The 25,231-nt window shown below is 47.6% G+C and overlaps 1 protein-coding gene, 1 long non-coding RNA gene and 1 pseudogene across 3 annotated transcripts; 2 read left to right on the top strand and 1 right to left on the bottom strand.

Moving 5' to 3' along the window:
- Positions 1-894: 894 nt before the first annotated feature.
- On the bottom strand, positions 895-9,347 carry LOC135378485 (uncharacterized). Of its 2 annotated transcripts, none has more exons than XR_010418411.1 (3): positions 9,134-9,347; positions 2,272-9,057; positions 895-1,889 (listed from the first exon to the last, which is right to left on the bottom strand). XR_010418411.1 is itself a non-coding variant. In XM_064611539.1 (3 exons), the coding sequence occupies exons 2-3, from the start codon at positions 3,395-3,397 to the stop codon at positions 1,576-1,578; spliced, it is 747 nt and encodes a 248-aa protein (XP_064467609.1). In that variant the 5' UTR covers positions 3,398-9,057; positions 9,134-9,347; the 3' UTR covers positions 895-1,575. The 2 variants fall into 2 exon arrangements, 1 of the variants encoding a protein (XP_064467609.1); XM_064611539.1 differs by having other exon boundaries at positions 2,965-9,057.
- A 1,854-nt stretch (positions 9,348-11,201) lies between these two features.
- LOC135366859 (uncharacterized) lies at positions 11,202-13,896 on the top strand. The gene is made up of 3 exons (XR_010414301.1): positions 11,202-11,565; positions 11,680-11,898; positions 12,359-13,896. It is a non-coding gene; the product is annotated as an uncharacterized LOC135366859 (long non-coding RNA).
- Positions 13,897-22,064: 8,168 nt separating this feature from the next.
- Positions 22,065-24,897, top strand: LOC135379507 (uncharacterized; annotated as a pseudogene).
- Positions 24,898-25,231: the final 334 nt, after the last annotated feature.

Genomic DNA, 25,231 nt, shown 5'->3' with positions numbered 1-25,231 from the left:
GAAACTCACAGAAGACTTCAGGCTCAGTACGGCCACGATACACTTAGCCCCAGCTGTGAAAACGGTTCCGAGACAGCCGTATATCAGTGCAGGACGAATCTGGCCGGCGCGGCTCAGAGTCCAGTGTCAGAGTTCCTGAGAACATCCAACTTGTGGAGTGCCTGATCCTCAAAGACCGACGGATAATACCCCTGTCACACGGACATTTCGATCCTTCTCGAATCCGATCTGCATCGAACTTCCCGAGCACGCTAGAGTTTTGACGCTGCTACACGGCCACTTTCAATGCGCATTGAATGGTTGACTTGTGCAAATGAATAAACGGGACTCATTACTTTCGCGTTTCCTATATAACAGCGATATTAGTGGTAATTTATCGTATACCGATGTAAGCATCATTTGTAGCTTCGCGCGCATGTCCGTCTTAAGTTATGACAGTTCACCGGGGTCGAGGATGCAAATGGCGGCCGTCGAGCCGTCTTGAAATTCTCAATCCTGTTATGGGAACTGTCTTGAGTCAAGCAGGATCAAAGTTCGATCCTGCTTGGAAGCGGCCGTGTAGCACCATCCGATCTGCATTGGGTTCAAGCAGGTTCGGTCGAGCAGGATCGAAAATGCCCATGTGACAGGGGTATAACATGTCTCGAACTGGCTCGAAAGAGTGACCTTTCTGTAGGAACGTTGAACACTATCATTCATGCACACCTCCAGTTTCGGAAAGATAGTGCCCGCTGGGTCCCGACGCAGCTCTCAGTGTTTGACCGGCAGAGAAGACTGGAAATCTCCCAAGCTTGTGGGAGCCTATTCCCACTCTCGGGGGCAAAGCCCGTCCATTCGACTCCCGTGGAAAGCGAGGCACAGAGACAAAGTCAAAATACGGAAAGAAACGTGATATTTAATAACTCACACAATGGAATCTTTACACCGAGAATATTCTCCAAGCCAGTTGTTCCACGCACCATCTCCGAGGCCAGCCGCTCCAGGCTCTGATCTCGCTCACACGCGCTCACGGTTTTTTATCTGTCCAAGCCAAGGCACCTCCCACAGCGCGTGAGGCTAACATCTGACCTAGACACAGGTTTTGCTTGGTGCCATCTATGTATGGTGGCTGGATTCACCACAACTACCCCCTCCTCTAATAGAAGTCACAATATGTTGAAAAAATACAAAAAAATACAAAGTCAATACGTTAACAAGTAATTGCATACAAATGCAACTCTGATAGTTTAAAACGTGGAAAATTGTCACACATCCCCAGCAGCTCACACCATTACAGTTTCATCAGGAATGTCGAGAACCGTATCGTTCATGTGATTGTCAGCCGGGAACCGAGGTACGGAGGAGCCGGGTGTTGGGAAAGTGGTAGGCACCAGTGGGCGCATGAGGGGAGAGGTTCCCGTTTCCCTCAGAAGGTCAGGACGGTGACATCGTAGAGTGGCGAGGGCAGCTGAGACGTCAGTGGTTGCACGGGCGGTTGATCGGGAGGCTTCAAGTTTAGACTGATGGAGCTGGCCTTGGCGGTGTGCACGCGGATGTAGCTCTGGTACACCGCACAGGGGACAGAGTTGTCGAGCTTCATCTTCGGACAGCGGAATTGGGGGATCGCAGGGGTGTCTCTCGTCTAAGGTTCGTCCACGGAAGGGGGGCTGTACCCTTGACGGGCTTTCTCCATAGACAGGGCTGGGCTGGGAGCTCCATTTCGAACGTGACACCCAGCCAACCGGTCTTCCTTGCGAGACCACAGTCCAAGTGGCTACCGACCGCCTCGTGGACGTCCCCGAAGTGGCTCCGAGCGGGGAACGGCGTGAGGGTCCACCTCCTTCGGGCGAGGACCGTGTCGGAGGGGGAGCCCTCCTGCTGTAGTACTTCCCACGGGAAGGCATCGTAGTCTGCCAGGGAAGAAAAGGGGAATCCGGTGAGAAAGCAATTTCAAACCGTGAAAACCTGAAAAGGCTCTCCCCCAGCTGAAGATTGCGAAACAGAAATCACACTAAGAAAGACCAACTATACAAGAGCACTAGGATTTAGCGACTAGGATAGTGACAGCTACGTGTGCCGCCTGCGGGGACGCAAACTGTAGCGACTGGGAGCTGGTCCGGAAACGGAATCTTGGTCCAGGTCCTGGGGAGGAGACGGCTGATGATCGGTCTCCTCTCCGTCGGGGTCTCGAAGGTGGTAAGCTTTCAGACCCGAGATGTGTACTGGCCCAGTTTTCTCGCCGGTGTCGCAGCGACGAAGCCTGTAAGTGAGGCCGGAGGAGCAAGCACTTACCTCGAAGGGGCCGTCCCACCTATCTGCGAGCGAAGCTGCCAAGAACTTGGACGAAGTTGGTGAAGCCTGTAGACCTGTTGACCGTCGTCCGTGTAGCGAATGCCAGCTCAGTCAGGCGAAGAACCCAATAACGGTTGTGCTGACTAGTAAAAGCAACCAACATCATCTTCAGGTTCCGATCGGTAATATTAGCCTGAGGGTGATACGGGGAAGTCTTCTTGTGCTGAATGTCTAAGACAGCGCAAGAATCTGAGAACACCTTACTTGTAAAGTAGGTTGCGTTGTCAGTGATCAGCTGAGCGGGAAACCCGAACCGACAAAAGGTGTCGAGTAGTCATTCCCATACTCTTTTGGAAGTCAGCGTCCTGAGAGCAAACAGCTCAACCCACTTTGTGAAACTATCAGTAACCACAAACAGGTACTGGTTACCTCTAGGACTACGAGGAAAAGGTCCCATCACATCACAAGCAACTATCTGCCAGGGCCTATTGCTCTGAACCAGCTGTAAGCGCCCGGGGGGTAAACCACCACGAGGTTTTGCTCTCTGGCATATCGGACAAGTATGAACACACTTAGTTACGTCCTGCCTCATTCCTGGCCATGTCGCAACACGACATAACTTTTCATAAGTTTTCCTGCCACTGCTGTGACCTGCCAAGGCCGAGTCATGAAAGTAACATATGAAAGACTTACGCAGCTTACGTGGCACCACGACTCTGAATGGGGATGTACCGTCGTCGTCATCCGCCTGGAGTATGTATCTGAACAGGATGCCATCCTCGCCCAGCATATAGGAGTCGTGCCGTCCGTCAAACGTCCCGGTGTCTGCCGAGACCTGCTCAGCTAACCATTGAGACACCCGCCGACAAAGGCCGTCCGCTCTCTGAGCGTCTAGGAGCTGCTCTCTGCTCACGACCGTGCCCCAGGACGAGGATCCGTCCCGTGCCACTTGTGCTGCTGCCAGGAGTTGCCTACCTCTTCCCCCTCCGGTAGGGGCGCACGGGATAGTGCGTCCGCTACTACGTTCGTGGAGCCCCGCCTGTACTCTACGTTGAAGGAGTAGCCTTGTAGCTTCAGGGCCCACTTGGCGAGACGTCCGGCTGGGTTGTGGAGCCGCTGCAGCCATCCAGGTAGAGATCAAACTTCCTGAGAGCGAAGATGATCACCAGGCACTCCTTTTCCGCGACGGAATAGTTCCGTTCTGCCAGATTCAGCGTGCGACTTGCAAAAGCCACTGGACAGAGAATAGCGTCATTCTCCTGCAAGAAAACTGCGCCAACACCATAATCGCTAGCATCTGTTTGCACAACAAACGGTTTATTTAGGTCGGGCAAATATAGCCTGGCTGTATTAGCGATTGCATGAGATAGAGCTCGGAAGGATTGTTCCTGCTGTTCTCCCCAATGCCAGCGTGTGTCTTTGCGCAACAACTGGTTAAGCGGCTGCACTAACTGAGCACAATTAGGAATGAATTGCCGGTAAAAACCAACCATACCTAGAAAATGCTGCAAGGCTTTTACGTTACCAGGAACTGGAAACTCCATGATCGCCTTTAGCTTGTCATCGCTAGGACTGATGGTGCCTCTGTCCAGCACGAAGCCGAGAAGGCTGATCCTAGGCGATGCCAGCTGTACCTTGCGGGGATTAATGGTTAGCCCCGCCTGCTTCATCCTTGCAAAGACGATTGACAGGTGTTCCAAGTAGAGCCCTGCACCATCCGCGGATGGAAGCGGATATCCGCGGATATCCGCAAGATACTTGCGGATTCGGATGAAAATTCCGAACTTTCTGCGGTGTGCGGATCGGTGCGGATGGCGCGAGGTCGGATGCGGGTCGGATGCGGATACGAAGGCAGCGGATCGGTAGCGGATCGGATGCGGATGTACCGCGTGCTGTAATTTTTCCACCAGCAATTTATTTGTATTGCGCTGCGACAGCGAGCGAATGCTCGGGTTCACCTTTGACCATGCACGGCAAAGACGGGAGAGAAGGCATTCTGGCGTCTCGAACCGCGCTAGCACCGACGAGGTAGCGTTCCACGCGTTACAGAAGGCTCTCCGTAACGCGTTTGTTGAAATGTTTACCTTTGCTGGTCGTCGTGAGTCGTTCCGTGACAGCATGAAGGCATCCGAAATTATACCAACATATGCTTCCGGCGGTCTTTACGCGTCCTTCGAAACGTGCGGATTTTGCGGATCGGATGCGGATGGTGCGCTTTGGTCAGCGGATCGGATGCGGATGTAAACTGTTGTGTGTGTTGCGGATGCGGATCGGATGCGGTAACGGTTACGCGGATGCGGGTCGGATGCGGATGCCAAAAATGTCATCCGCGCAGGGCTCTAGTTCCAAGTGTTCCTGAAAATTTCTGGAAAACACTACGACATCATCCATGTACGCCATCGCGAAATTGTACTTCTCATCTCCTAATACGGTGTCCATCAACCGCAGGAAACTGGCTGGTGAGTTAGACAGACCTAAAGGCATCCGTATGAACTCGAACAGACCCCTATGACAGGTAAAGGCTGTCTTCGGGACATCCTCCGGGGCTACTTGGATCTGCAAGAACCCTCTGCTACAATCAAGCGTCGAAAACACCGCAGCGTTGCCCAGGGAATACAGTAGAACCTCTTTATAGTAACTCCTCTTGTAGTAAAACTCTGCTTATAGTAAACGAGAACTGCGGTCCCGATAGAATCCCATACATTCAATGGCACACCTGATATAATAAAACTCCTGATCTAGTAAAGTTTCATCATGGTCCCAGAGAGTTTACTACAAAGGGGTTCTACTGTACATGATTGATTCGATGGACAGGAATGGATAAGAGTCCCTTACAGTTACTGCGACCTTGGCCTTGCCGTACCATCACGTTTCGGAGCCAGGACGACAGGAAACGCCCAAGGGCTCTGGGATCTCTGAACTGCACTGGTATGGAGCATTTCTTCTAGAGCAGCGTCTAACAAAGCACGATTATGTACGCTCAAAGGTCTTGGATTACAACGCCAGGGCCTAGCGTTACCCGTGTCTATGCTATGCTGTAACAGAGACGTCTTACCGGGGTTTTCCGTAAAGATACCGTTGTACTACCGCAATACTTGTTGAAGCTGACGGCGCTCCTCCTCAGGACCATGGAATGACCCCAAGACAGTCGGGAGTGTAGATGGTTCGGTGGAGACTGCTGCAGCTTGCTGTGCCGTGCAATCGTCCGCTGCCGTGGCGAAGGGGAAGAACCCTGTCGAGCCGTGGTATACGTATCCTCCATTGGGCAGGTCCAGCACCAACTTGTGCCGGATGATGAAATCCCTGCCCAGGATAACGGGAACTGCCAGGCCAGGAAGGTGAAAGAAGCGCTACTTTCGCCGTCCCCCATCGAAACAAAGCCAGAGCACAACTGCAGATTGTGCTGGAATGACGTCATTGGAAGCAAGACGAAGGGTGACCTCAGTAGTCTGCAGAACTACTTGTCTTCGCAGGCAGTGCTCATAAACACAGTCGCCGATGAGAGAGAGTGTAGCTCTCGTGTCTATAAGGGCGATGTAGTTTCTGCCCGAAATGCAAACTGCGATATTTGGTTCTCTGTCCTCAATGTCATTCCGAACACAGAGAGCAAAAGGAGCTAATGCATCTCCTTTGGTTGTCTTGTTGCTTGCAGAGCCAGCTTTTGCATGATCAAGGCCGCTGCTAGCGACCGTTCGTTCACTCTCTCGGCAGATAGCCGACGTCGTTAAGAGAGCGTTCATGGACGTCGGCTGCGGCAGTTTCCCGTTGACATATTACGGGTATTCGACCCTCGGTGCGGGCAGTCCCGACAGAAATGTTCGGGGCTGCCGCAATTCCAACAGCCGGCGAACCTTTGCGGCTGCGGGCGCGGCAGACGCTGCCGTTCCCGCTGCCTGTCGGTAGTTTCGCCAGCTGTGTTGCCGGGTTGACCACGATAATCAGGCAGGACGGGTCTGTCATGGCTCGTTCCTGCGGGGATCGCCCTCTGTCCATGACGGAAGGGATTACTTGCTCGGCAGGATGGCTCCGCATAAGGATTGCGGTGGTGCTCATCCTGTCCCACTGCACGTAGGCGTTCGACCGAGGCTTCTCCTGCTGACCACACACAGCGTGGTTCTAACACCCATTCAGGCGACGGCGGGGGCCGATATTCGAGTTCGGCTAAGAGGTCGCCCTGTATGGTACGAGCCTCCTGCGCCAACGCTTCAAAACTATCAAAGCGATGGGCTCGAAGGTAGGGCCGGAAGCGTGGGTGGCACTGACGGAGAGCCCATGCTACTCACTGCTGCTCTGTTGCAGTTGGTTCTGCTCTGCTGTACAGCTCTTGCAGGACCCGTACGAATTCTGCCAACGTCTCATCTGGATGCTGAATACGTTTGTGCAGCTCCTCCAGGATACGATATTCGTAATCGGAGGAAGGAATTTGTTTTTAAACCGCTGCTTGAAGTCCTGCAAGGACGTGAACCTCGACTGCAGTCGAAGCCAGCGGGCGGCGTCTCCTACCAAAGCAACCTGCAGGATACGTAGGATCAAGACCTCGTCTGAGATTCCCATACCGGCCTGATAGGCGGTAATGTCATCCAAGAAGTCTGCGACTGACTTTCTATCGGTGTACCCTGAGAACGTAGGAACAGGGATTGTCAGTCGGACGGGCGCTTGTGACTGCGGTATCAAGGCGTCACGTCATCAACGAGCACAGCTCTGCCATACGTGACAGAAGCTCTGCCGTTGCTGTGGTGTCTGACTGCGGCACTGCAGATACCGCAGTCGACGTACCTTGGGATGGAGGCACGGCAGGTGCCTTCTCATCGTCGGCCGGTCCCCTCGGCTCCGTAGGCGCCGGGGCGACGTGTACCGGCCGCTCCGCTGCCGAGGTTATACCTGCGTGGAGGCGTACGGTCCATCAGCTGTAAGGGCTCGGACACCAGACACAACTACAACACTCAAACAAAAGATGAACAGCAAAAGTGCTGCCCTGACAAAACCAGATACGCCGGAGAAATGAAAACACAAAATGATCAAACCAGCACAATCCAGCGGTATCACAATGAACAAAAAATTTCTAACATCAAAATAGAGCAACAGTAAATGAAATGTGCTGCGTCTTCCACGTCATCGAACGAACGAGCTCGGGCCCCGCGTTGGGCGCCATTTGTGGGAGCCTATCCCCACCCTCTTGCGTCGCTCATGATCTCAGTTGTCTCGCGACGTAAACACCCAATTATTATTATTCCCACTCTCGGGGGCAAAGCCAGTCCATTCGACTCCCGTGGAAAGCGAGGCACAGAGACAAAGTCAAAATACGGAAAGAAACGTGATATTTAATAACTCACATAATGGAATCTTTACACCGAGAATGTTCTCCAAGCCAGTCGTTCCACGCACAGTCTCCGAGGCCAGCTGCTCCAGGCTCTGATCTCGCTCACACGCGCTCACGGTTTTTGATCTGTCCAAGCCAAGGCCCCTCCCACATCGCGTGAGGCTAACATCTGACCTAGACACAGGTTTTGCCTGGTGCCATCTATGTGTGGTGGCCAGATTCACCACAAGCTAAAGTACCATTTCGACACTCAAGGACAGCCATTCCTTGATCGGATCATCATGTGCGATGAGACGTCAGTGCACCATTTCACTCCTGAGTCTAAACGCGCATCAAAACAGTGGAAGCAACCGGGCTCACCAGCCCCCAAGAAGTTCCCAAGCACCCCGTCTGCAGGTAAGGTAATGGCCACGGATTTCTGGGACAAGGCTGGCATTGTTCATGTTGATTTTCTGCCCAGTGGTACCACCATCAATAGTGCATATTATTGCCACGACCCCGCCCGGGGCGGCTCAGAGCCCAGTGTCAGAGTTCCTGAGAACATCCAACTTGTGGAGCGCCTGATCCTCAAGGACCGACAGATAACATGTCTTGATACCAATAGTGCATATAGTGCGATCAATAGTGCATATTACTGCCAGGTTCTCAGGGATGTGCATAAGGCGCTGAAGCAAAAGCGGCCTGGCCTCATCACCAAAGGAGTCCTCCTCCTACAGGACAATGCACGCCCGCATACCGTGCATCTCATGACACGCACCTTACAGGAACTTGGCTGGAAGTTGCTACCACATCCCCCTTACAGTCCAGACCTCGCGCCCAGCGATTTCCAGCTCTTCGGGCCACTGAAAGCGTTCCATGGGGGCCTCCACTTCAGCTGTGACGACAAGGTCAAGAATGTGGTCCAATCATGCTGCTATGCGCCGGTAAGGATTTCTACGCTGCTGGCATCCAAGCCCTCGTGAAACGCTGGGACAAGTGCATTAGTGTAGCTGGAGATTACATTGAAAAATAAAACTAATTTCTCGCCCGCAAGTTCATTTTACTTTTGCCAAAAATAAAAAGTCCCGGTTTGACTTGAACACCACTCGTATTTGTGTGCTGACTTAGCAGCTCTTGTCTTTGTCAGGCCTCTCACTAATGCATGCAAATTAATAAATATTTAATATGATTAATAAATATAATCATCATCAATGACGATAAGGGCTTATTCTATGCAGAGGCATGGTCTCTGATGCACCATGTGAGATGGCCCTCATAAAGGCCTTTGTGCCATAGGCCAGGGGTAAGACTGACGTAGATCAGCTTGCTTGCTTGTGTTTGCCTTTTGCTCCAGGTTCAATGAAATGGATGGGATGCTTTGACTTATCACGTTGACAACCATCTGCCACTTGCTGGAATGGATCCTGAGAGCAGCTTCCTTTAGAAGACCATTCAAGAGGTCACGCTTATGACGAAGTGTGCGAGCCCTGAAATTTGTACCATAGAGCACATGTTTTTATATGCAAATAAAAAGCTGTGAAAAAAAAAAGAACAATACATCACCTTTCAGAGGAAGTAGCATGTGTGACTGATGGGAACAGGTTCCGGATCCTGCGGACAACACATTCTGGTATCTTGCGCCTATTCCTTGGACCAGTTGTCCCCAGATTCAGTTTGTAAAGCATGCATACGCTGCATATCTGATGCACCTGTCAGAAGTAATGCATATGTATGTAAATCCCGCATCTGACTTCCTTGCGTCATAAGAAATGTTGCCGTAAACTGGGTACGGCCCTCACTTCGGGCCTCAATGAGAGCCTCACTTCGGCAAACAGTATCGCATGTTGCTTGAATGATGCAAGCTAAGAACGACTCGTTTTACCCATGGTGGAGAACGGAAGAAGGAACTTTCAATAGAATTTGGTATTTCTGAACACGTCGTCAGAGAATGGAGAAAGCAACGTGAAAAAACCTTCAGCTGCAGTGGGACACGTCGCGGATTCACCGAAGACGGGTCGTTACTCAGCAATTGAAGATAAGGTCAAGGAATTTCCACAAGAAAAGCTTGACAGTAAACCCCTCGTAACGTGCGACATGTTGCAAGAGGAGGCCAGGTGTCTTGCAAGTGACAAAGGAATGTGCCGTACCCAGTTGACGGCAAGCCGTCACTGGCATGCTGGTGATACCCGGCGGCCTCACAAGCAAGCTGCCCCTGCTTGGGGTCAGCTTAAACAAACCATTCAAAACCTAAGTCAGGCAGTTGTACAAGACTTGTACAGGTTGAGGACTTGAGGTTGTACTTGGTTGGTTGGCAAGAGGAATGCGCAAGATGACTCCTACAGGGAGGGTCAAGCGCGTGTCGCTGTCCGAGGTCTGCAGATGGATTTCGGCGGCGTGGGCGGCAGTGCCGTGTGCTATGGTCATTCGTACATTCAAAAAGTGTGGACTATGTGTTGAGGACGATGTCTGCTACACCTCTGACGAGATCGAGGAAGCACGACACAAGAAGAGTCTACCGATGATAAATAAATCTTATACGTTTTCATTACCACAAAAGCTTTTTTTTTTTTCATTTTCATGAATCTCGAAGTGGGGGGGAGAGGGGGTCGACTTACATTCGAGTCTACTAACATTCAAGTAAATATGGTACATCCTAGTAGTTGCATAGTTTTAACTAGCAGGGGTGTGATTGGAACTTTGCAGTTTTGGAGCAGAAATCGGAGCAGAGAATATGCCAGTTTGCAGTAGCAAAAAGCAGTTCGGGAGCAGCTCAATAAACCAACAAAAGTGCAGTGAAGTTAATGTTTCACGAAATGTTTACAATAACAAACAACGTTGGGCTAGTTGGTTGGTGGGCATGAAATGTTTAATAATGAACACATTGCTAAACTGGCGTACAACATAGAAACTGCTTAAAACAATAAATTTTAGTAATCAAGTGTCTCGGAAGTGCTTCGGTGGCTATCCCTATTGCACTATGCCTTTCCGTTCCTTTCTAGATCTGCCAGGGCTGCTGCAAAGCTTCGTTCTGCTTTGTGATAGGAGGGTCTGCCCGCTCTCTATGTCTCTAAGGTGGTTGATTCCATACCGTTTGGGACCCTCGGCATGACAGGACATTCTTGCATTTTCGATGTCAGCCCTCAGTTTTCGCTCCGTATTTTTCTCATTCGTACCACTTCACAGTAAAGAATTAGGATACTGAAAGCCAATTTATAGGGACTCTGACCAGAAGTTGTGGGAGCTCTTTCGTACTTGCAGTCGATAGAGCACCCAACTCTGACTCTCCATGCGAAAATTCACGCATTAAAACCCCACAGTTTCTCCAAACTCGAATTTTAAACATTCGACTTCATCCGAGTAGAGCACGCCTAGCGTCAAACCAAGAAAACATACGTTTATATAGAATATCCACCACAGCCCACCATCAACATGACGTCAACATGAGGGCCACTGGCAACACCCACAATTGGCTCAAACGCGTCACATGGTCACACAATACTCTGTCAATTCCCTTTATGAAATGTCATTTATATGTTAATATGTTTTTGTTATAGAGTCTCAAAAAGAAAAATATACCTTGCATTTAACACATGCAGTAGGTTTTGCGATTGCTTTTTCAATCTGCGTTGTGTTGTCTTGCGTTCCATATGGTTCCGTATCCGGTCAGCTGTAATGGCTGCCATATGACGAGCTTGCGAACTTGTGTGATTCCCGGCTCATCCTACCTTTTTCGGGTCATTGTATTTGGTGTTGGAGTTGTTCGCCATAACCTGAACGTTTCACCTATCATTGCGGCGTACTGTTCTTGATCTGCTGCAAAGCAACGAACCGCTACGACAGTCACTCGCCTCAGCGAAATTCTGTCTGCTGCGTATCAAAGGAGCATAGGGACCTGATGATGTACTGCAAATGCTGAAGTTGTATTCTTTGAACCTTCATCTAAAGAAACAAAGTGTGCTCTCCTGTGGTTCTGAGGGAAAAGCAGTTTCAACAAGGTTAGCGCATTTATTTTTCAGTTACAAGTCCACACACTCAAAACAATACAAGTGCATTCGATCATTCTCGTTGCTGTTCTATAACACGTGTGCTTTCTTATACGTATCCCACAGAACCCTCCGCTTCAGGAACCCAGTTATACTTTATGTGACCCATCTGATGGCTCCTGACTAGGCTATGCCGCTCTGAAGCATTGAGATGGCGAAAGGTCGTGGGGTCTGCACCTCTGCTTTCGAAAGAGAATCAGTTATTCCACACTGTGCTTACTGGCTTTGCCTCGAGTCTAACAAATCTGACATGCCTGAACTGCCTTTTTCAAGGAAGTTTGAAATGTAAGTATGTGTTATGTTGGTTTCACATATCCCCACCACATATTGAGTGTGTATATCGCTGTACTTTTGATGCTATAGCATATCTACGTACATTATTATTGAACACCTAGTGTGGAAAACTCGACACCAGACACACAATGCAAACAATTGTTTATGCCTTTTCTTCCACTGATTGTTTTTATTATAATATTATTTTGTATAATCGTCTGATTTTTAATAGTCACAATTTTCCCATGGTTATGGCGCACTATAGCCTGAGTTGTTTATGCGCCATTAAAATTGAATCATCATCTTTAACTGCCCTTATTCAATTGAAGTGTCATGTTTCAGTTGGATACAATGATGTGGCCAGAGATAGTTTTTCATTTCGTTCCGGAGTTGCTCATTTCAGAAGAATAGTCACTGTGAAGTTTGTTTTCGGAAACATTACGAGGGCTAAAACCGAACGCTTTTCTTTCAGAGCATCCCTTATGCACCTGCATTTCAATTAAGATCTGTGTTACAAGAATGACAGACCACACAACAGTGATGAAAGGTGGAAGTGCTGGAACGAAGAAGCGTTAATCTGTGTGAAAGGTGCTTTTTATGTGTCTGAGTCATGGCCATAGGTTACAAGCTAATTTCTGTCCTCATAAGAGGTGTCAACTATGCTCTTTCTATCTACTAACCTGCTCCACTTTAGGGTTCCCTGTAAACTAATGGAACACATCATATACCAGCACGTTGTTAACCACGTTGAGTCTATAAATTTTTTTTTAAATTCCAGCATGGCTTTAGAAAAGGGTATTTAGACAAAAGTAACATAATTCGGTCACAGCATTTTAAACTGTCTTGATTTCTGCGTTCACGTAGATGAAGTATTTTTTTTTTATTCTGTGAGGGCTTTTGGCACTGTGTTTTATGCTTGCTTGTTGGCCAAACTAGCCCCATTAAAATTTGATCTTGCTACCATTAACTGGATATGCAGTTTCTTGACTAACGGCAACCATGCCAACAATTCGTGAGGAGAACCTACCATATCGCCACCATGCAGCATTCCTCAGGTTATATATGCACCACATTTTAATCAAGTGTGAAGCAAGGCCTTTAGGTGATCGGTCTTGTATAATTACACGTCCCTCTGTTATTCAACACCACACGGTTCTTCAACCTATGACAGATAAATAAATATATTGCCCAGTAAATTGTTTACAAGGCTGATTACCCCATTTCACCACATTAACGCAAACAATTGTTAGAGTATTGGCCCAGGGTATGAAGCTTGCCACTAATCATCATTCAAACAAAGTTTGTAATGTAGAATCCTTTACTGAAAACACCGACTTAACACAACAATTGAGAACAAAGAGAGTGAACGTTTCGTCGCCTACCCGGGTGGCATCATCGCTACAACAGAGAACAGTCACAAACAACATCGACGGAGTCAAATCAGTGGTGTGCATTCCTTTCATCCAAGGTGTTTCATAGGCCATTTGAAGGGAACTGTGCCCATCAGGCATTAAGACTGTGCATATAAAGTTAAGTGCACAGACTGTGACACAACCTACATTGGCAAGACAGACAAAAGACGTGGGAAAAGACTAAAAGAGCACACAAGGGACGTTCCCAAGGCTTCTAATGCTACTGAAACCAGGACCAAATTAGTCTACTATTGTTGGCCTGATGAACATGTATTAAATTTTGATGGTGCGGTAACCTTTGCACATGACTAGCGATGTGGCCTTAGAAAGTGCTTAGAGTCCTGGTTTATGCATCAGCCTGTAATACAAACAGTGGCCCCCTATCGGATGTGTATGATGCGCTCTTAGATAAGTAGGCTGAGGTGCTTGTCTTTGGCCCTTGTTGTACTGATGATGCCACCCAGATAGGCGACAAAACGTTTACACACCGGTTTTAGTCGTTATGTTAAGCAGTGTTTGCAGTAAAGGATGCTACATTATAAGGTCGTCACCTGGCGTTTGGAATATATTTTCAAATAAAGTTGTTTTACAAAGCTCATTACATTGTAGAAATAATTCTTGTTGCCTGTTGTTTAGGGGATACCATTCTTGCAGTCACGTGGAGCACTGAAGGGCCAATTTCAAAAGCAAAGGCAATCTGATTTATGTTCTTGCCAACATGGCACAGCGTACACACAAGGTAGCTCCATTTCAGGAGCCTGAGAACACTCAAAGCAACTAGTGTGCTAGAATTAGATATTGACTGCAGCATTACATATTTGCTTTTGCTAGGGCAACTAAGAAGGGTGGATAGAAAGACAATGACAACCTGTTTCCACAGAAGACACTCAGATTCATAACAATTTCCTGCAAGAGAGCTAAGGCTTTTCCAGATTACTAGAACACGGGTACCGGATTGTAGATAACCAGAACTCATACACCAGAGCTCAGTGTTGCACACACCCTGCTTTCCATCAAAACTGTTAAAAGGCGTAACCCCCTAAACCTGCACAAAATTTCTGGAGTGTCTTCGCTGGGCACTGTCGCTGTTCATCTCATAAGGTGCTGTCTATGAACCTGACTCCCTGTTCTGGATGCACTGCCTGAGGGAACTCCAGCATGCTTTCCCAACATGAATGGGCACAACTCCACGAGCAGTGTTGTACTTACTGAAAGCAATATGAAATGCTATGCCTTGACAGGTTATGTTGATATCCTTCTTCAGACCGTAGAGAGATGTCGCTTGCTGCCCTTATTCCAAATCGCACTATCAGAAACAAGCCCACTTGCCACCAAGCCGATGAGTATTTTCTCACAGTCAGGGCAATCAAGGGAATCAATCACTGAGGCTCAGAAAAGCTGTTTTCTATGTGGATCTCATCCAGGACAGAGACATGAGTAGCCCGGAGAAAGCACCATGTTTCTTTGAATTTAGATGTTCAGCTTTTAATTTCCTCCTTCCCCCTTTTTTATGTAGAACCTGATTTAGCCTTGTACAGCTTTGGAGATTGAGGATGTGGAGATGATGTAAGAGGTGGAATTAGGCTTTAGGCACAATGAGGCAAAGTGTGACAACAAACCTTCTGAGAATGTTTGTGTATCGTACACACAGAGACGATAGGTATTACAATAGATGTTACACCTTTTTCTGGTTTTGATATTTATTTATTCATGAATATACCTCAAAGGCCCTTGCAGGCATTACATGAGGGGGGACAACATGGGTCACTTAACAAATACAGAAGTTACAAGGAACATACATATTTGAAAGACAGACGCTGCTTTTCATTTGTTCATCAGTTTTGCTCAAGAAATTGTAGCAACAGTACACGTCGAACACGGTGTCACGACGAAAGGAGTGCTCATCTACCCTTCCGCAAGACTCATTAAAAAGGACACAACATACTGAACTGATGAACCATGCATCATCCTGAGAGCTATAAGTAATCCTAAATACAGATGCTGAATTAGTTTAAATGCGATAGACGAGCTGTGCGAAGAGCTGCCTCCAGTTAGGATGTTGGGTACTTGAAGCCTGTGGCACTTTCTGTGTGGAAGGCTCGCCAGATCCTGTTCACTGCACAGGCTGGGATTACGATGTTCTCGTTTTTCCCAAGCTTGTGGCACAAACACGTTGCGAACTGGCGATATGCAGTATATCCATATCGTATACGCAGATGTACATAAAATATAGTTTAGGCAAATAGGCAACCGGTCACAGTACAGGGTGTGTGTCGTGGCATTTCTACATGTACTTGAAAGCAGGCGCGGATCTGGGGGGGGGTCCAGGGGTTCGGACCCGCGTACGCCCTGCGCTTTCCACAAATCAACGATGATGGAGGTATCACCCTGTACAATGGTTGGACTTCAGTGTGCTATGTGGTGAAGCTTCGTTTTAACAGTATAGAACCAGGATTTCCACGTGTTCGCGTATTTCGCCAGCTTGACGTTGATGGTGGCACCACCAAGCGTTTGAAAACCTGGGGGCTGCGGTTTTGTGAACAGCTGAGCGGCCTTCCTCGCTGGCACATGTGCGCGGTTTCTTCAACAGGTTCTTTTCGCGTGTGCAGGTCGTTTATTCTTTTTTGTCAGCTACCTTTACTGCTTTACTGCACATTTTGGTGACGGAGATGGAAGATTCATCACAAGGTCTGACCGTTGGTAAGTGTAACTTTTGTGTGTAGTAAGTGTTTCTGCGCCGACGTTTTCGTGTTCTACTATCAATCAAGTGACAAGCACATTGTGAAACTGGAAAAGGTATAACGGATGCTGGAGGCTGGTTCGACAAGCATGATCGTCCTTGTCACACAAAATTAAACGGCATGATAGTGCTGTTTTGGCGGCGTCACGTTACTTTACACGTTGTCTGTTGTGAGCTGAATGTTGTTGCTCGTCATTCCGTGTTTTCAGTTTGAAGTTCCACAGCCATGTTCAGTTAACGTGTCCAAAAAAGGAGGAGAAACACACAATGTGCATAAGAATGAACGTTAATATTAATTCCATTGTACGACCGCCGCTGCGAATGTCACAATGTGCATAAAAATCGGCATATTTACATTTCGTGATATCGTATCAGAAGTAGCCTCATTGTTGAAAGTACTGTTGCATTCCTTCTTTTCTTATGGGGAAATGGACGTTTCCGCACCCGCCTATGATCCCGGACAGTGAATGGAAGGATAACATGAAGATGTGGCCCCCATTACAAGAAAACCATATCACGTATTATCTGCTGAAGACTAAGGCAGCCCCCCACAGCTCTCGCGAAATGTGTATTAAAATGCGTGTTACTGCGCACGGAGCAATCCGTGCCTCTCTATTGGTCGGATGCCACAAGCGTGTCTGGATTGGTTGCCAGAATTTGAAAACGGCACTTCGCGCTTCCTCGCCTGCGTGCTGCGTTCTCCTTCGGCGGTTTCATTTGAAATCTGAACGGTGGGCGTCGCGTTGGCGGTGTCTTCCGTTGGGAGGCAAGTGCATTCGCCGATCGCCGTTTTATCCGTGTATTATGGTGTCTTTGATCGTGTTGTACTGTTTCTCGCCACAAGCATCGGTCTACGAACAGCCAATCGGAGTTCAAACTGAAGTGTTGTCTTGAATTCTGGCTCGATGAACATGTTCGAGCGCCGTCAGATCTGCATAATGGTGACAAGAAACTACGATTCATGAAACAGCATTTTATGTTTGACGTGTAGCAGGCAAGGACATGATGATCAAGCGATTGTGCGCAAGTATGTGACAGTTGTTCGTTGCTGGGAATAAGCTGTGTCGATATGCGTGTTTTGCAAGTTTGAACTTTGTTCCAGTGTGCTAGGAAGCGCTACGCAATGAACTCAGTATGCTCAGTGCATGTATATGTGTCAGCCTGCCGATTGTGTCAGTATAAATAAATTTCTGTTCATTACGACACTTTTCACAGTTGTTTGGGAATCACGGAATAACTTTACGACGTGCATGAAAGCTAGTAGACTTAGAGGTGAGGGGTAGCCGGTACAGTCCAGTATGGAAAGCAGAAGTCAGCAACAGCCAGAACCGGTCGGGCTGCGAGCCGGACAGAAAGACTTCTGATTGCAGGATTGAGGAAGCAATCGCTGCACTCTCATTGGTCGTGTGCCCAGTGTTGTGTGAATTTAGCTATACTATGGGCTCTATGGGGAGTTGGTGAGAGCTGACTAAGGCTTGTGACCCCGAGGACGTGCAGGCCTTAAAAAGTTTGAAAGCATACAATTACCTTGTGAGTGGAAAGGTAGGCACACTGCTTGTACATCACACATCCACACATGTGTGCTTCATAAGAGGCACTGTTACACCATCACAGTCCGAGAGCAGTAAGCCCCACGAACCATGGGCTTGCATTGGGACTGACTGCAGAATACACACAGGATCGTGCACTTGCAAGGTTGGCAAAACGCGAGTGTGTAGCCACATAGGTATGGGGAGCAATTCTTTAAACCTTATCTAGGAATGCCACCAGCTCATTCTTCCTCGCATCAACGGTCATTACATAATGCTCATGACGTATTCGCTAGTCTGATGTGCAGCAGCACTGTGCTCAACACATGTCTGTAACTTGGGTTTATGCCCTTATCCCTGCTGACCGTTCTGTCAAAGGAGGGCCCCTTGCAGTGTGCAGTGCACAGGTGCAGTAGGGCCTCACGCTCATGTATACTGCACCCTTCTCAGCCACACACTTCCCAGGGACTGTAGGGAAGCATGAAGGCATGAACTCTGAGTACAGATAGCGGTGCCACATACAGTACAGCAGACATGACACCAACACTGCTACATGCACGGTGGATATGTGTGCCTATAATTATTTCCAATATTTTCGAAGGCCTTGAGCTTGATTCGTAACTGACATTGCCAGTAACAGACAAGCAGCGAATGTGGTATTATTTACATGGTGCTTTTACTTCACAGGTGCCATCCCTTGCAAGGTGGAGTTTGCGAATCGCCACAGCCTCACAGGCAAAGTGTGTACAGACTCTAGTGCAACATGGAATTAAGGCACGAAAAGGAACTTGGTACCTGGTCTCATACAGGACATGACCTTTAAACTAGAAAACGAAATGGGGAAATCAATGCCAGCATCTGAGAAGATTGCTTTTAAAAAGTTCAAGACGCACACAGAATTTGTGAGCCATATAAAATCGTCTCTTGTGTCACCACTCTTGTCTACAAAATGAAGCCTTCTACATGCAGAAGTGAATGCAGATGGGCATAAATGTGTGCATACAGCAACACATCGTCCCTTTCAACATCCTAATCAAAATTTGCTTCTCCTTGAGCATGGCTCACACGAAGACGAGCAGGACCTTTCATGTCTGCCCTGCAGGGACTTTTATCTCAAGTGGGTACATACGCCAGAACCTTTTAGGAAGAAGCCGGCGCAGCTAACAGCGTGTCAGGACAGCGAGCTCTGGAACACCAGCAGGAAGCTCCGCTTAACATCTTCTGTGATTGCTAAAGTGCCAAAACGAAGTACAACGTCACCAGACAGTTTCTTGAACAGTGTTCTATTTCCGCGCTTTAGTGGCAACCGAGCTACACAGCATGGGCTACGTGGTGAGCCTCGGGCAAGAGCTGCGTTTGAAGCACGCACGGGCAAGCATGTAACAACCTGTGGTGCAGTGGTAAGCGAAACGCATCACTTCCTTTCTGCGAGCCCAGATGGGCTTGTTGGGGATCACAGCATCTTGGAGATCAAGTGCCCTCTGACAAAGAACTGCATGAAGCTCATCAGGACAACAAATTATGATGTGAAAGAAAGTGAAGAGGGCAGACACTACTTGGCAAAAAATTGGAAGAATGGGTATTACTTCCAAGTAAAATTTGCAATGTTCTGTACTGAAAAAAGTCACTGCTACTTCTGTGTGTGGTCTGCAGCAGCAAACATGCTTGTTGATGTCCTCTATGATGCTTCATTTATATGTGAACATATTCATAGACTTATAAGCTTTTATTTTCACCATTTTCTGCCACGTGGCTGCATGAAGGAAAGTTACTTCTTTCTCAAGATTACCTTGCTCTGAAGGAACAGCAAAGTAGGCTTTTGGACAATTAGCTGAAATCTCTTGCATCAATATGTGTGTGTGTGTGTATAGCGCTAGAGGGATTATGCTGGCCCATACTTCGAAAGTGATACCCGATATTTATTTTCGTAAAACTTCTAGTCAACTAGCAGTTGTGCTCATGATGTAGTGTGCTATGCAGGAAAGAGCTGTTGTATGCATGGCAACATCAAGAAAACGAGACACGAAATTGAGGCAGCATAATCATCTAAAACAAACAATAAAATTGTCCCACACATTTAGAATAAACACATGTCCTCCTCAAGCTCGTCCCCACTTCCTTCTTCTTCCTCTTCAGGTGCATGCCAGTCAGCAATTAGAGGCCCCTTCAGGTTGCAAAGTCCTGCACATGCCATGAGAATGCTGTTCATCAACTTCTTGTGGTGTATTGGTAAGGGCTGCTTGAAGATTCTATACGTTTTGATGCGGTTTATGGCCCGTTCCACATGAATCCTCAACGTCGAAATCCTTCGAGATCGTGTCGCCTCCTCTTCAGAGAATTCGCTCTTTCCACGATAGAATGCTGGAACGTTAAACTTCACTCCCTTGACTTTCATGTCTTCCGTTAAGCCAAATCCCCTGTCAGCCATGATCTCGTCATAGGGCGACAAGTAGGCACAAAAGTCAGAATCCTCAACAATAAATTTGGCGGATGCACGCCCTCCATAGGCCCCTGACACAAACATTATGTATCCGTCTGGTGCAACAGCAATTAGGAACTTCATGGTATTGCAATGCTTATAATGACTGAATGTCTGTCCTCTAGAATATAAAACTTTCGGTCTCTGCATGTAGACCTCGCTACAATCAATAATGCATGTGGTGCCTTCAATGAATTGAACAGACATGTTTGCTTGTATGGTCTCTCTCGGTAACTACACAATGACCTCGCTGAGGATCCGTCCAAGAACAATAACCATGTAGCGGAATATCTTTCCACACTGAGGTCGGGAAATGCTGAAACGCCGTGCCAAGTCATCATATAGGAGGCCAAGGCGTAGCCTCATGAGGGTCAGCAGCACCTGATCTGCAGTGCAGATTGAGCATGGCGGATGATGTAAAGATTCCACTGCCGTCACAAGGTTTGTAAAAACCTCCAAACTGATGCCCGTGTAGAAGTGACAGTCAGAGTCTGTTAGTCCTTGGTAAACAGACACAGATGATGCCACGGTTTGAGTTTCAACTGAGGTCATCTCGATGCCTTTCTTGTGATATGAACGATCTATTCGAACAGAGTTCATTGGGTCCATTGTCTGCACAGCTTTGTTCGATGCCAGAGGTGTGTCTTGTGCTACTGGCACCGCTGTAGCAAGGCACTGCGATGCAGGAGCGCGAAACTTCTCCAGGTTGTGTGCTGCTTCCACTAATGTGATGATACTGAGCTTCACGTTAGTTTCTTCACCGAGCTGCATTGCTTCAGGCTGTTTGTATTCAGTGTCACTTGTGCCTGCTTCAACGATGCTGTCATTTTCTTCATCCACGCACTTTGAAGAGCTTGGCAATGGGTGCTATGGAAAATGGAAAACTACGCACCAAGCCACTACCAGCAGAGACGCCTGCCAGTGTTTACGCATTTTGCGCTTATAACAAAAATAATGCAGAACAAATTCCGGCACACTAAGAAGTACAGTACTAAGTAAAAACTAATAAAAATTACGACTTACTTTTTCTCGTGCAGTTAAACAGTACACACAGCACACACACACACCAGCCAATGAGAATCAGGGACTATGTCTTGACACGGAAATATGAAGGGATGGAGTGCTGCGGCAATGATACCCGTCAGGTTTCAGCGTCTTGTACTGCCAACTGCTACCCGCCGTGCGTCCTGCTTTGGAAAGCTTCAACGGTTGAAGCTGAAGTAGCTCGAACTGGTTGGATGGACGGATAATGGATCGTGATTGGGCAGGCGTCATTTTCATTGCTTCGGCTCGTGCTTATTGAATACTTATTTTTTGCAATATCCTTCAATCTCCAGGCCATTCATTAAAATTGGTGTGGCAGAGGTTAAATAACACACATGTCGATCCGGCGGAAGTCACACCAACATCATCATCACCTCTTCACCCCCCCCCCCCCCCCCCCATCAACCTATTTCACCCCTTCTTTTCAACATTCACATATCGGCACTAGAAAGCAAGCTCATAGCACCTGGGTTGAGTTCCGTGTTCAGTACTAGAAAGGAGTGAAAAGAACCACCACAATACTGGGCCTCCTCTATGCAGATGATCTCACCACCCTGGCAGAATCATGTGAGGAACTACAAAAGTTACTGAATATAAGGAGATGTCGCAAACAGTCTGCAGTTATCGTTTAAGCTCCACAAATCTGCCTTCCTGACAACCTGCCTCGACGTGAACACAAGCTACCAGCACACACTATAGGGACAACAGCTCCTGAGATGCAACAATTATAAATACCTCGGGGTGGAGATTGAAGCATTGGGCCTCCCAAAATTTGAAGAGGGACTAAAGTCTAAAGCCATGAAGGCTAAGGGCTATCTGAACAGCCTTGCACAATGGAGTTTCAGCTATTTTGACGTGACACGGGAGCTGTGCAAGATGGTGGTCGCCCTTGGCCTTACGTATGCGATGCAGTCATGTGCATATCCAGGGCCACTGGCGAATTCCTTGAGAGAAAGCAACGTGAGGTGGGGAGGATGGCGCTTCAAGTTCGTAAGAACATTCCCACTGAAGCTATGGGTGACCTTGGGTGGTCCAGCTTTGAAGCCCTCGAGGCAGTCAGTAAGGCCTGCTAGGAGCTGCGTTTGTGCACCATGGACGAGGGACGCTGGTCGAGAGAAATATTTAAGGCTACGCATTTCTCCGGGCTCTCATCCAAGTGGCTCCCACGTACGAGCAAGCTCTACAGGAAATACGGCATACCCTGATCAAATGATTTACCCTGGTCACAACACCCCTAGCACAAAAGTAATGAGAGACACACTGTTGCGGAAGCTGAGATATTGGAATGGCGTAGAAAGGCAAAGTGCCTTTCTACGCCAAATAGAAAGTGCAACACAGCGCGCTCGATCACCACCATCAATGAAAGAACATCTCGGCCTTCGCCACGAATAGTACTGTATGGGAAATGTTGATTCATTATTTCTTAGTTTACTTTGTAGCCCGTCCGTTTGGAATTATTCCTATGCTGGACCCTCGATACAAAGTGGCACCAGGGGGCACTACTATCCATCCATCATGCCATCGTATCGAGAGTATTTGGTACGCGGTGCTCTGTGTGTTGGGAATTGCTGTTCTTTTTGCAAACATTTTATCAGTGCTCTGTAGTACTGGTCCTTTGCTATTGAGCTCCAGATGTGCATCCTACTACTTAGCGTATTGCCTGCTGAGTGATTTCAAATAGATACCATGGGCAGTTTCAAGGTTTTTTGAGGGCACTGAAGTCTGAGTCACGTCAGTTTCCTTTTTACTGTTGCAGCAGTGTAGCTTGTGGGAAAATGTGATGTGCCGTAAACGAACATCTGCCATCTGCTGTCCACAGTATGGACAAAGTGTTCTGTGTTTGTGAAGCAATGATTTATAGTGCTGTGCTCAACAATTCCTAGGAGTTGTCAACTTTTTTTATTACTGTTTCAATGATTTGACAATTTAGTTCCTGATTTCTTTAAGTTGGTGTAGCAAACTAATTCCGCAGGGGAGTTACTGACTGACAAAATTTACATTAACCAGCAATGATAACACCATCAGGAACGCTAGTTCAAGAAACATTGCCCCCAGCAAATGCCCGATTTCGTTAAAAAAAAGTACACACAGTCGACCCGCCTTTATCCAGACTTCATTTATCTGGATCCTGCGCTACCCGGACAAAAAAGCATGGGGACGGATTTCTCCCCATGTATTTCACCCTCGTTTATCCAGGCTTCAGCTTCCACACTAGGACGAGAGGTCTCGGGAACAGAAGTGACTAATACCCAACAATCGGCTTCAGTTATCCGGTCATTGTCCAGGAAGTACACTTGGCCCACACCTAGTCAAGCGAGGTCGAGAACCCTGGTCGCGGCCCCCTTTTTACTGACACAAAGAGGGTGTTGCTAGGAAGAATTTTCTGCCTTTCCCACTTTGCACATTACACAAAAGTAATCCGCTGAGCAGTCTGGTCATTTCAGACTGAGAAAATCCCCTGTGCTGCAATCACAGATGACGACATCGTCAGTGTCTGACTTTGTCAGTGACTGTGTCAATGACTGTCAGTGATTGACTAGAGAAAAGCTAAGAGAACACGCAGTACCAATGTTATGATGATCGTTTAGAGCGTTCACATGTCTAGTGCGAATGAAAATCGCCCATAGGTTTCTGAAGAAGTGATTCTGCGTTAATTAAGTGTCATTACGTGAAGTTATTTGCATGATCACATATGTGTACAAAGCGTGTCGGTGGCACTACACCTGTTCTCGTTATTTCTTTCTTCTGTCCAGACTGTGTTGGCTTTCCATGCGCCACATTTTATAAAAAGAAGGACCACGGAAAGTCCGCTGCTTCTACTGAGCAGCTTCTCCTCAAGATATCGAGCAGAGATTCCGACGTGGACGAGCGGACGAGGCAAGCGACGAGGAAGACTATGACGACGGATCACATGGCTTGGAAGCAACATCAGGCTCGGCTTGTACGGCGGTAACATGTGAAGCTGCAGCCATCGATGCAACAACAGTTGAGGATTTATCCAACGAGATACCGAGCTTCACTAACATTAAGTGGAAAAAAGAGAGCTATCACCCTCCAGTGGACCTTCAATTTGGTGGCACTTTCTCCACTGACGAAGGAGAGCTTACTCCACTCGAGTACTTCAAATGGTATGTGTCTGAGTCAATACTGACGAAGTTCAGTGAGGCAACCAACCTGTACAGTGTGTGTCAAACACATCAGAATGTTTATATGGATACAGAAGAGACTAGGAAGTTTTTTGGCATGCATATTCTGATGGGGGTTGCACCACTGCCACGAGTACGGATGTACTGGAATCCGACGCTGAGGCTACCTTTGATCGCCAAAACAATGTCGGAGAAAAGATTGTTCAAATTATGAAACAACGTGCACAAACACTTGGGACTTGCAAAACATGGAAGAGACAAATTATGGAAGGTTCGCCCACTTTTGGATTCTGTTCGGAGTCGCTGTATCGAGATTCAACTTGAAGAAGAGTGCTCGCTTGACAAGCAGATGATTCTGTTCAAAGGCCATGTCAGTATCAAACAGTACGTAAAATCAAACCTGGGGCATCAAAGTCTTGGTGGTATGCTGTATGACTTTGTTGTGTACCAAGGGAAGGATACTATACCAGAAGCCACAAAGAAAGAGTTTGGACTATGTTCAGGACTCGTTGCTCATCTGAGTGAACGTATCCCCACTGGGCTGAACTACCAGCTGTACTCTGACAACTATTTTACTTCTATCCACCTCCTATATCATAGGAGGGGGGCGAGACAGAAACGGTAAGTTGTAACCAAGTGATTGTAACTTTGTACTGGTGCAGTGCGCTTGCTCTTATTTATTTGTTCTTCCCCGTAGGCAATCCAAGCTGTGGTCTTTGCCCCCTTGTATGGTCTTAGTGGTCTTAGTCTAGTGTCATTGCCTTGACTCTGGGGGCAAGACTGAGAAGCACCTGTATTACGACTCTCCCCCGATGATTTTTTTTTTCTTCTTTTTTTGATAGTCTGAGGTACAGCACAGGAGTAAAAGGGTGAGAATGGGCAGCGTTCTCTAGGTTTGGAACTGTCTTCTGCTGTGTATCTCACTTCGATATTTCATTTCTGCCCATGAGAGCATTGCCAAGTTTTTGTGCATTTTGCTTTTTTCAGATTACCAC

Source organism: Ornithodoros turicata, chromosome 1 (assembly GCF_037126465.1).
Source record: "Ornithodoros turicata isolate Travis chromosome 1, ASM3712646v1, whole genome shotgun sequence".
Taxonomy (NCBI): Eukaryota; Metazoa; Arthropoda; class Arachnida; order Ixodida; family Argasidae; genus Ornithodoros; species Ornithodoros turicata.
Note: the sequence above shows the minus strand (reverse complement) of the source record. Positions and strands in the feature narration are given on the sequence as shown.